This window comes from Clupea harengus, chromosome 20 (assembly GCF_900700415.2).
Source record: "Clupea harengus chromosome 20, Ch_v2.0.2, whole genome shotgun sequence".
Classification (NCBI taxonomy): Eukaryota; Metazoa; Chordata; class Actinopteri; order Clupeiformes; family Clupeidae; genus Clupea; species Clupea harengus.
Genome location: NC_045171.1, coordinates 12,596,655 through 12,609,457, shown reverse-complemented (window position 1 = coordinate 12,609,457; position 12,803 = coordinate 12,596,655). Strand labels below are relative to the sequence as shown.

General features: G+C 41.7%; 1 protein-coding gene across 1 annotated transcript in view; it reads left to right on the top strand.

Moving 5' to 3' along the window:
- sash3 (SAM and SH3 domain containing 3) overlaps positions 1-12,763 on the top strand; it is a 13,445-nt gene extending 682 nt beyond the window's left edge. Inside the window, exons 2-8 of the mRNA XM_012819408.3 lie at positions 6,842-6,937; positions 9,203-9,328; positions 9,753-9,894; positions 10,104-10,264; positions 10,925-11,137; positions 11,429-11,573; positions 11,757-12,763. Coding sequence (XP_012674862.1) covers positions 6,842-6,937; positions 9,203-9,328; positions 9,753-9,894; positions 10,104-10,264; positions 10,925-11,137; positions 11,429-11,573; positions 11,757-11,983 — 1,110 coding nt within the window. The 3' untranslated portion in view covers positions 11,984-12,763. The remainder of the gene's footprint in view (positions 1-6,841; positions 6,938-9,202; positions 9,329-9,752; positions 9,895-10,103; positions 10,265-10,924; positions 11,138-11,428; positions 11,574-11,756) is intronic.
- Positions 12,764-12,803: the final 40 nt, after the last annotated feature.

The window sequence follows — 12,803 nt, the reverse complement described above, 5'->3', positions numbered from 1 at the left end:
ATTTTTAACTTGGCTGAAGATGGCAGAACACTATAGATCATTTTAGTTACACACAGGAAAAGATGTTAAATTCCTTGTGCTATTGGTTGGCGACATCCCACACACCCAAACCTCTCACTGTCACATGCAATTACTCATGGCCAACAAGTATTATTACTATTAACAGGGTGCACTACAACCATCATACCAATACTTTACAACAACAACAAAGATGCCTTCATGAGCATTTCACTGGGGTTGTCAAGTGTACACCTTGCTTCATCAGTGTTTTGTTGAATTAGGGCCACAATACCTCCAGAAGGCTCAACAGTGGTGTCTGCATCCCAGACCCACCTCCTTCCATACTCACAATGGGTTAGGACCAGGAGTGTTACGTATAATGGAGTTACGTCCTTAAATTACAAAATAAATCTAATTGTAATCCATTACAATTACTGAGAAATTACTTAATTATTTAGTTACTGATCAAAATGTTGGTGATTACAAAGGGGTTACATCCAAGATTTTCGAATAAAAAGCTTTAAAGCCAGGGTTCAAATTACACTGAGTTCTGGCCAGGGCATCCTTAATTACAATTGAAAAAGTTTGGGGGGCATTTAATTCTTTCCTTGAATTTGTAAATTTCTATAATTGGTGTGATAAATTGTCGTCTCAATGGGTGTAATTTTCAGCAACACTGCAGGAGGCACTGTTTCTGCTCAGCAGCTCTGGTGGTATCAGGATCACGCTTGCACAGGTTTATTGTTGTTTGTTCCTGCTGCAAGGTACTAGCTAGCAGTTGACAAAAATCCAGTGAATCCACAGTGATGCGAATGGCCTGCTTTAGACGCTAAATTATAAATAACAGACAGAGGAAATAAAAAAAAATTAAAACAAAAGCAAACTGACTTTGTTTGAATGAAATGAAGAAATGGTGTGCACACTTTGACTTGTAACTTTTTATTTTTATTTAAATGCTGCATGGCATTATGGTGTGTGGCAGAGGTTAATCTATGATGTGGTAGTGCTCATGGCAATCTATACCAAGGCTATATTGCTGTGCACAGTTGTTTCCTGCGTAATTGTTGTGAGGCTATACAGTATTGTGTACCTAGTGCTAACCATATGGATTACTAGCAAGGTAGCTGAGGGAACCTAGTAATCTGTAAACTATTACATTTCAAACAATGGTTAGGACACATGTCAATACCAGGGACAACAACAGATACACCTCAAGATGTACCTTGTACCACACGCATATCTCAGTGTCTTAACTATGCACTGCCTAATTATCTAAACGTCAATCTCATTGTACTATGGCATGCCACAGGCTATCCAGGGTAAGTGTTGGGGTAAGGGGTAACCCCCTCAGGAGTATGAACCCGGGTTAGGGTAAGGGAGGGGTTAGGGGTGGGAAAGCCCCTTAAAATTGTGAACCGTAAGGGAATCAAATAGGATACAAACCCTTGTCACCTTAGGCACCCAAACATCTTGTGACAATAGGCTTCTTCACTTACTGTAGAATAATTCACACGTCCCCAAGTAGCCTGTGACCACCCAGCCATAACCACTGGTTCGCTTTTTCAGCAGCCTCAGACAACTCCCTTAAAGCTCCTTTGAGTGACTGTCCTCAAAAACCAAAATCCAACAAGTGGTTGTGGTTGATTTAGATACAAATCCTCTAACACCTATCTCCACTTGTCTTGTGTCTGCTTGCCAACCTTGTTCCCTCACTTCCACTACCAGTTCTGCATTCTTTAGCTTCTTTCTTTAACAGGCTTCCTCAATCACATATTCAAAGGGAATCCTTAACTCAATAAAGTAAACAGTGTGTTTGCACCATGTTTAGTCTTATAGCAGTCACAACAATACACTGCGGAACTTGAAGTCAGCCAGCCAGCAAACTCCAATGCTCGTGAACAAAGCTGGTTGACGTCTGCCTCCTCTCCGGCTCTGTAGCCTCTCCCCATGCTTTCCAAGTGTCACCTAACCCAAACCCTGCTTTTCCACTCCGTACCTGCCCAATGATATTCCTATGATGTATCGATCGGTGTTAATTATCGGACATCGTGTGTTACCGGCAAACGTTCACGTTGTCATGTGAATCCATTATTAAACTGAAGTTATAGATTGTTAATCCATTATTAAACTTAGCATTTTGATTGTTTAACAGAATGGCCGATGTTTGACACTGTCCGATAACTGACATAGGTACGCTAATGCGCCTTGTTGAAGCACGTCTCATCAATTCCACTTCTACCCTGTTTTGTCCATTGGAGCAGTGTTTTTGACTGCTAGATCCTTTGGCTGAGATTAAGTCATCTCCGGTCTTAGCACATTTGTACTCCTCTAACAAGCTGGTCATTGGTAACTCCAAAATTCCCTTTCCATTAAATGCTACAGTACAACCTGGCACCCCAAGCCATTCCCTAGCTGCCTTACTCATGATTCTCAAGTTTTCCACCTCTGAAATAGTGGCCTGTAATTTCATTGATGGGCAGCAAGCAAAGCAATGAGCAAAGGCCGCCACGGATGAACTAAAGCTAATTTAATAACTTGGCTAAATAATTTTACTAATTTAATACCATGAGCAAGATCATAGGCGCAAACATGCACTCCCACGCCACTTGATAGCTTTAGTTCATGTGTGACGCACTTGGCCCATTAATGAAAATAGGACCCAGTAACCTCATACTCAGTCAAAGGCCACCACATTAGTTCTACTGTGATGCTCAGTTTGAAGAGCAGCACAGCTACAATATCCTCCTCTGCCAAAATAACAGGATGTGAGGTTGAGCAGACCACAGCTCTTTTAGGTGCCATGTTTTTCACTCTACATCACCACATGCATGTGACATACTTACAATCTAAAAGTCTTATTCTTATAACCCCAGATGACATCACGGAAAAACTGTCCCTTTTGAGTCATTTGGCAACAACGGCAAGGGGTTGAGACTGGATCAGATGGAAACTTTTCCATGGATGGTTGATTTGGCAGATGATAGAAAAGCACTGTTTCCTATGCAAATGAATAGTCTGGCCTCAGCACACAACCAGAGGCTTACAAAACCTGCACTCTTACGGAGGCCTGGAAATACAACCTTCACGCCTTGCTGATTGAGTCAGACAGTGCTTTGGGGTTTCTTCATAGGCAGTCTCTTACGACGTCTATTAGGACGCCTGGAGATACAGTACAACCTTCACGCCTTGCTGATTGAGTCAGACAGTGCTTTGGGGTTTCTTCATAGGCAGTTGTGAGGTGCTGCCAGTGGCTTTGCCTCCTACACTGCTCACCACTGACCTTTTTAATCTCATACTTGGCTTTTGGGTCTTCACCAGAGATTGTATCGAAAACCTCCTGGAGTCGTAAAATGAATTGGTTAATGACATCCATATCCTATAGCAACTGAAATGGTGTGTGTTTTGTGGAGGGGAGGGGTCAGAAACAACAGCTGTGAATCAAGAGCATCTAGTTGAGGTTAAAAAAAAAAGAATTGAGGAAGATTATCTCATTTTTCCGTAAGTCTGAATAATGCAGCTATTTTGCAACTTTAACAAGTTTCAGTTCAGTCCAAATTTCAGCAACGGGAGTATAACCAGCTGCATTGAGAGAGGCCCTCCCACAGCAGTCTCCTTGGTTACAATGGATAATTGTTCCTCACTTGTTTCCCCAGATTCTGTATTATGTCTGCATTATGTAAATTTCATAGACTAGTACAATAACACTGGATATTTGCGCAGACAAAATGTTCTTCCAGGACAAAAACAACAATACCGTATAGGCTACACTGACTATGAGAGCAAGTGCAATATCTCCATGGTGGACCTAAGGGTCATTTGGAAATACACTTGTACTGTGACGCAGGTAGGAGCAGTGCTGGTAACACTTGCTCTGTCTCCCCATACTTTAGTTTGTTTCCTGCTTGTACTGCATTCAAGTGATGCAACATGTGAGTCATACATATGTTTGGGCAACATTGTGACAATAAGCTGCAAGCAGGGCCATGATAGCATACACACTAGGTTGGCCAGATGAACCAGATAGATTTCTCTCGTACGCTTTTTGAGAGGAGAGGAACTGCAATTTGAGTAAGGGCCGCCAAGTATGATTCATGTAGGTGTATTGCAGTTTTTCGGATGAAAATGTTATGAAACTTTGGGTGAGAAGGGCACTTCCTGCCTCTCACCAGACCCAGTTTGCAGTGGCAGTGCAACAACAAACACGGCTGGGGCTTTCCTTTGTGCTGTTTTGCCTGAATTGCTGACGTTTTTGTTGACATTTGTTCATTAAAATAAATCAATTTCGGTTTAAATCAATTAATTAACATTAAATCTAATGAAAGCACCACACTTGCTTGATTCACTCCATCCCTCAAATAATTTTAATCAACTCGTTGAGGTCTAGACAGAGGCTTTATGCTGGCGGCTTCTGTGTGACAGTTGGCCCTGACTCGCCTGTTTCCTGTTGCTAAGGCTTCTTAGAAGAGTGAAGAACGACGATAAAAGAAAAGAGGAGGGAGAGTAACTGACAATAGAAAGTAGGCGAATATAACGTTACAGAACTCGCACTACAATCACGATCTGAGTTGAGCTGTGAGTTTCTGGAGTTGGGCAATGTAATATCATTACAACCAGCTGTTGTGGGCTCAGCACTGTTTTTTTTTAGATCCTACCAAAGATTCAGCAAAATAATTGCTTCAGCTGTTTGATTGTTGTTACGTGTCAGTTGTGTTGTTTGTTGTGTTCTTGCATCTACAGTGCATTCAGAAAGTATTCAGACCCCTTCACTTTTTTAAAAACATTTGTTTTAAAATCATTCAAAAATTTTTTAAATCATTCAAATTCACTTTTCCCCTTCATCAGTCTGTACTCAATACCCCATAATAACTACTATTTTTGCAAACTTATTAAAAAGGAAAAACTGAAACTGAACTGAAACAAGTATTCAGACCCTTAACTTAGTTCTTACTTGAAAGCACCTTTAGCAGTGATTACAGCCTCGAGTCTTCTGTGGGCATGACACAACAACCTTAACACAGCTGGATTTGAGGATTTTCTGCCATTCTTCTCTGCAGATCCTCTCAAGCTCTGTCAGGTTGAATGGGGACCATCAGTGGACAGCCATTTCCAGGTTTCTCAGAGACATTCAGTTGGGTTCAAGTCAGGGCTCTGGCTGGGCCACTCAAGAAAATTGTCCCACTCCTGTGTTGTCTTGGCTGTGTGCTTAGGGTCATTGTCCTGTCAGAAGGTGAACATTTGGCCCAGTCAGAGGCCCTGAGCTTCTCTGGACTAAGTTTTCCTTCAGGATATCTTCATTTAGCCTCCCCTCAACCCTAACTAGTCACCCAGTCTCTGCCACCCAGAATTACCCCAACAGCATGATGCTGATGATGCCACTATGCTTCACCGTTGGGATGGTATTGGGCAGGTGATGAGCAGTGCCCCGTTGGGATGGTATTGGGCAGGTGATGAGCAGTGCCCCGTTGGGATGGTATTGGGCAGGTGATGAGCAGTGCCCCGTTGGGATGGTATTGGGCAGGTGATGAGCGGTGCCTGGTGCTCCTCAGTTAAGTTCAGTCATGGCTTCATCAGACCAGAGACCAGAGCCAAGCAGGCTTTCCTGGCTTTCACTGAGGAGAGGCTTCCGTCTGACCACTCTGCCATTAAGTTCTTCCACCAAGTCCCTTCTACCCTGATTGCTCAATTTGGCCGGACGGAGGAAAAGTCCTTGTTGTTGCAAACTTCTTCCATTTAAGAATTATGGGGACCACTGAGCTGTTGGGAATCTTCAGCACTGCAGAATTGATTTTGTAGTATTCCCAAGATATATGTCTATATATTCATATATCTCAGGTTTGCATTTGCAAAAAATTCTAAAATCCCTTTTATGCCATTATGGGGTATTGAGTATAGATTGATAAAGGAAACAAAATGAATTAAATCTGGGTGGAATATCAAGCTATCACTTACCGCAATAGTGTTTTAATGGTTTCTTGTCAGTGGAGTCAACCCACACTCTGACATAATAGATGACAGCACTACTGCCACACCTTTCCTGCTTGCTTGCTCATGGGTCTGTTGGGAAGCAGCAAGTTGTCACTGCCCTCTGCAGATGCTTCCCCCCCCCCCCCTCCCCCTCGAAGGGCCCTCTCGGGATGTGAGTCATTATGGACAGTAAATATTGATCAGGGTATGCACTCAGAGTCCAATGAAAGCATTTAATGGCTAGCATTACAAGCATCCAGTGATATTGTTCTGTCTAATCCAGCATGATAGGCACTGATGCTCCCTGTGTAAAGATAAGGTTTGCTGTGCACACAGTTAAATATCAGTATATGATCATGTCTGTCTTATGTTTGTCTTAGGTCTCGACATACGCCAGAGCAGGGCTCTAATCTTACTCTCGCTCTGTTCATGAAGAGGTTTTTTTTTTTTTTTATCTTATTCTGTTTGGATGGGCTGCAAATAATGATGGCAAATGAGCTTGATAAGCTTGAAGCAGTAAACAAAAGGTCTTTTTTCTGTGATTAAAACAAAGGATGCCAAGAAAATCACACAAGTTCTCATTACAATTTTGGAGTTCATGTAGTCGATTGTAATCTCAATACTCCAATATTGTGTCACTGTATTATTGTTCATGTTATCCATAGTAAACACATAGGCAAAGACAGAATGATTCTATGCACTTTTCAAATTTATATTGACATCCTTTGTTTTCTTCGTCAGTGCACAGTGTATTCACCACACGCACTGACTGCCCAATCAACTCAGCCTGCTGTCTAATAGTCTCTCTCCCTCTCTCTCTCTCTCTCTCTCCCCCCCCCCTCTCTCTCTCTCTCTCCACATGTCTTCTCTCATACAGCTGACTCTGCAAAGGTCCAGCAGTTTCAAAGACTTCATGAAGCACAAGCCATCCTCTCCTGTGGTGCCGGAACCAGACCCCACCTTTGATGAGGCAGTAAGTCTGATGTCTCCACCACAAACTACCTGCACCACATCACTGGCTCCATGATAATATGTCCTGTAATGTGTATTCTCGAATGTCCCGCACCTTTACGGTGACATATTTCATGGACAGCATTTTACTGAGAAACAAACAAGATCAACCACAACAAATGAACACATGGAGTGGAGAGAATGGAGTCTAATAGATTCAAATGATTACTGGTCGCGCATAGTGAATTGAGAGTCTGTTCTGTTTACCTATGAATATGTCATAAAAACACACTGAATGTCACGCTGAAGATGAAAAACACATAGGAGCTGCTCTGTGCTTCCTAAAAGTGCAGAAAAATGGAAGTGCAAACAATGAGCAATAACAAAACTCAAACAATGTACACAAAACACATCCTCAATAATACACCATAGCAACAAGTAACAAAATCTAATTTTAACAATTAAAACAACCTTCAGCTGTGTTTGATATCAACAACCATACTGCTTATACTGTACTATATGTTGAATAATGCAACTCCTGCAACACCACAGGGTTAGTGTGTTATGAGCTGACAAGGCCAGACACACCGCATGTTTAGCAAGTCCACAGTCTTTGCATCACAGTGCTTCAGTCATTAAATAGTTCCATGGAATCATTTGTTTTCCACATCAATCAGTCACACAAGGAACATGTCATCATTTTAGAGTATGTGACCGCCCACCACACAGCACACTGCTGCATCAAATTCACAAAGGTGACTTTGAGTGATTACTGTGTACTGAGCACCACAGCTAGTTCTACTGTGGTTCCTCAAGTGGGCTTCTGACCTCACCCGTCAGTGTGTTGATCTCTCTAAAGCAGCCTGAAGCCCGAGGGGGTACTGGTGACTCATTGTGGTGTCTATCATACATAACATCCATACATCTTAAGTAAGCCTAAGGTCATTGCAAGCCCACGGGAAATCCCAGACTTCAACCAGCAGGTCTTACATCTTGCGCGTGTACACCATTAGAGGGGAGATCCCTGTCAGGGACACCTACACCAGGTATCGAGTTGTAGGACGAAAGACAGAGAGACGCAGATGTGCAACGCTTTGACTTTATCGTGAAGCTAAACACATTTAGCAGAAAACCTCTTTCGTTTAACAGGAAGTTGGAGCTATTTCAAGTTAACGTACCAGTCGGTTCAATAATGTGGCGACTGCTTGCTTGCTGTTAATCATTTCCTCTATTCCTTTGGATGTAAGTGTCAGTTACAAAGATTAAACAGAAAATAGGATACTCTCTAATGTACATATTTGCAATTCTGTATTTGTGCATTTGTTACAGTCATCATCATTGCTCTTCATATTTTGTTTGCATATAACAAGCACTTCTCAATTCATTTGAAAGGAAACACAATAGTTTGAATGTCACCACATTTGATGTTTCAGTCTTTTCTGAACTGATAAATCTGAAGCCTGGAGTACAGCTTGCCGAATTTAGACGTGTGCCTCCAAACTTGACTGTGAAAGCATCACCTGATATCATGTTTGGAATGGCAGTGACAGTCTTCATTTGTGATTAGCATTAAGATTGTTGGATCACCTTGTTGCGTGAAGTTCTGAAATGTATTTGAATTTGTATCTTGTCTGTTAGCCTCACCAACAACTCAACCGGGCCAAGCAGATGCTTGTCATTCCGCATGGAATACAATCACTTATATATTCCTTTTAGAAGGAATTCCTTTTATATTTATAACTATAATAATTATTCATGTTCATGTCTTCTTTTTTAACAACAAAGTACAACCTTTTGAATTGTTTTCACATTGAACTTGTTTCCTGTGCTACAGCATCTGTTTAATCAGCCGTAGCTTGATATAGAGCACCATTAGACCTATAGTATGTCAACGCTGTGGATGTGTGTTTGTTGGTGTATGTGTGTGTGTGTGTGTGTGTGTATGTGTGTTTGTGTGTTTGTGTGTGTGTGTGTGTGTGTGTGTGTGTGTGTGTGTGTGTGTGTGTGTGTGTGTGTGTATATATGTGTGTGTGTGTGTGTGTGTGTGTGTGTGTGTGTGTGTGTGTGTGTCTGTAAACCCACAAACCTATTTCCTTTGTAAGTTTGTGCGTCCATGAGCATTTCTGTGCAGTTCTTTCACACCACAGATAGAGCTGTTTTTACTATAGTTACTATAGTACCTGAACATGCAGAATAGAACAGAATCTAATAATCAAACCAAACTGAATTCCCTTCATCAACTAAAAATACATTCTAATGATGTATCACCACTGTCATTGTCACTTAGCTGTTCGAGGGAGCAGGCCACGAAGACACTGGAAAAAGCAAACCAGGGAAGTGGAGGAAAATAATCAACCGCACCATGACTCGCAAAACATCCAAGATGGTACAGAAGGCACTGGCAGAGGAAGGAGTAAGTGTCAACTTCCAATTTCTCAAATGCTGTGTGGTTTGATTGAAATGTTTGAACACACATTTAATAGTCGATCTGCATTTGTTGTGAATTGTATCAATAGACCAAACAATGTCAGACTGATTCACTGATCCCTGATTCTACGTTTTGCCAGTTCTTTTGATAACCATTAACAGATCACTTCATTGCAAAGTAAATAACCAAAGGTGGAGAGCTGTGCTTACAAAAGATTGACAAGTGCGCCCCCCTCTGGTCACACAAGGAAGTCATGCAGACAGGGCATTGTTTATGGATACATTGGAGGCCGTGATAATCTTTGGTTATGAAACTACAGAGATAAAGTTACACTGCTCATTTAGTTTTGTTGCATTTGTTGGTCACAAATGATGTGTTGACTGATGTTTTTTGTTAATGTTTTTCACAGTTGGACAGTGGCGAGGACGGACCCGCGTCCCCAGTGTCCAATGACTGGTTCCCTAATATGACTCCAGGACAGCGTACCTCTGTCTGCTCCACTGGCTCTGGGGACACCTTGCACAGTCCTGTCTCTCGACAGATCTCAGGATGTACGCAAAGGCCCTTAGTAAACGCACTCTAAACATACACACACACACTCTCCCACACAACAACCAGCTTAGGATGTAGCATGCGTATATGCCCATGCCAATTGGCATACTGACTCCCATGAGGTTGAATTCAGATCTTGAATGTGGTGAGGAGTGAACATGCTGATATGGTGGGATTCATACTGACCATGTGAACTGGTGTCTCTCAGGTGGGGACAGGCAAAGTCTGGACAGCGGCTACAGCCAGCGAGACAGCATGAAGCTGGACGATGCCACCGGCGCCACATACAACGGGCCCTTCTGTGGCAGAGCCCTCGTGCACACAGACTTCACCCCCAGCCCCTACGACTTTGAGTCCCTGAAACTGCAGGTGAGGCCCGCTGACCGTGTGAGAAAGTCTGATCAGGCCATTTTTCTAATGCACTTCCAGTGCAAGAACATAAAAAAATAATGGAGAGTATGATATCATTAGGCTATGTCCTCTACCTTTCTGTTCCTGCTGTCTGTGTAAGTGATCATTTAAAGCTACATTCACGGACAGCAGTCTTGGCACAGACGTGGGACTTAGTTGTACATGTTGGATCACATTCAGTAGAGTTGCAGTCACAGCAGTGATTAAAGTGATTATGGTCTGTGCTTCCTGGTAACTTATGAAAAACAGGTTAATATCTTTCTACCATGCACAATGCTCATTATTACTAGAAATTGCTAAAACTGATTTTGCTAATAAACTAATAAGCAAATAAAATCAATTGATCTATTATTCATCAATGCTCCATGAAGATTCCAACAAAACATCTCACAACTTGTGATAATAAGAGATTGGAGTGTTAATGTCGTGTGTGTTCTTAGTTGAGAAGTCCACATTTTTGTTCACAGTATTTTCCCTTCATTAAAACGTTCATCTGTATGGACAAATATCTGAATTCATCTTAATGTCATTTAAGGCATTATCTGTAGACAAATGGACTGAAAATGACAGAAAATCTCCAGTCATCTGAAGATATCTGCATTCTTTTCCCCTCCACAGAAAGGCGACATCATTCAGATCATTGAAAAGCCACCGGCTGGCACTTGGACTGGTAAACTTAATAACAAAGTGGGCACCTTCAAGTTCATCTATGTGAAAATCTTGCCCGAGGAGAGCACTCCTGCCAAGAGGAAGCGTTTCTCCAGCCAGGACCGCCGCAACAAACCCAAACCCAAAACCCTGGAGGAAGTCCTCGAGAGAATCGGCCTAACCGTAAGAGCCACTTCTGGGAAGCCACTGCTGTGTGGACGTCATCGAATTTCACAAATGAAACTAACTTGGGAAAAGATGCTAATGCTATAGAACATTGCATAAATGCATGTATGACAATTCACAGGAGTATGCTAAAAAAAATATATATATATATACTCTGACTTTCAAAATATCTTCCGTAACTAAACTTACCATAGCAAAACAATGCTCAGCAATGCATCTATAATTTCAGTGCTGACGGTTTAAAACAACAGATTCAACCAATATTTGTGGGGGTTTTTTTGTGTTTAGGAGCTGGGCAACTTGCTGTCTATGCAAGGCTTCCAGTCTCTGGAGGACTTTGGGGGCTTAAAGGAGTCTCACCTGAATGAGCTGAACATCACAGACCCTGAGCACCGCACCAAGATACTGACACTCGTGGATCTACTGCATGACTGTGAGCTCCAGTCTCTTTAAAGCTGCCACACATATCAGAACATTTATTTATCTGTGTAATAATTTAAACCTAGATAATCATCCCTTTAAAAGTGCACCCAGTTATTAAATTAATGAGACACACGTGAGGACAGTTATAACATTTGAAACAACTTGCTTATGGTGTCTCTGTTTTCTCACTCAGATGGGGATGAGTCTGATGTCGAGGAAGAGGAGAAGACAGAAGAGAATCCTGAGGTTCCACGGGACTCTGGGTGTTTCGAGAGCACTGAGAACCTGGAGAACGGTCGTGATGAACTGGAAACTGAACCGCAGGCTGAATCGAAACCCGAACTGGAGACAGAGCAAGAGAGCGAGATCAATGATGTGCAGGAGCAGCTGCAGGACTTGGTCCTGGAGGAGGGTTCCTGAACAACGGGCCTTTAGAACCTTCTACTATAACTTTCCAGCAATTTCCTGCTGTCTTCCAGATGGAAACGTCATGCTCATCACAAGTGCTGCATGTAAGAGCTGAAACTATGCTGAGATGATGTTCTCATCAATACTCTGAGAAATCCTGATTTCTGCCAGCCACTGAGCAAAGCTTTGAGATGGCACTGTGGTTTTTCGAAGGTGTGAACATGAAAGTAACGTATGTATTATGCAATTTCTGAAGGGTACAATTGTATAGGCTTCACCCCAACCTTAAACTGATTGCATTTTTCTGTTTGTCTGATAGACGTGTGTGTCTCATATTTTAGTTACTCTCTTCTGAAGTCATATATGTGTATTTTCTGTCACTGATTGTGTCATTGTTTTTTTATATTTCAAAGCATAGGAACATATTTTCAGTGTTTTAATTACTTTTCTGCAGTCTATATCTTCTATTACATAAAAGAACTGCTTCTTATTGAATGTGAACATTGTTCATGAACAGAGTAATGGACATGCTTTGTTTAATTTCCCCTACTTGGACGCTATAAAGCAGAACATTCTGTACAAAGCCGAATATTGACTTCAGTAATCAATATGGTGTGTCATTTGTTTTGTTGATTGTAGAGGGTGTCTGGTAAACTGTAAGTGTCATTTAGTTTCTAATGAAAGTCAGTCCAGTTTTAAAGGTTAACAAAAATAATGATTGTAATTTACTGGATTCTGTTTGTCTTCCCTCTTGTGGAATATTACCTTTTAATAAAAAGTATAAAACTCCCAGATCATCTGCGGTGAGCAATTAATATACATCTTTGAAAAG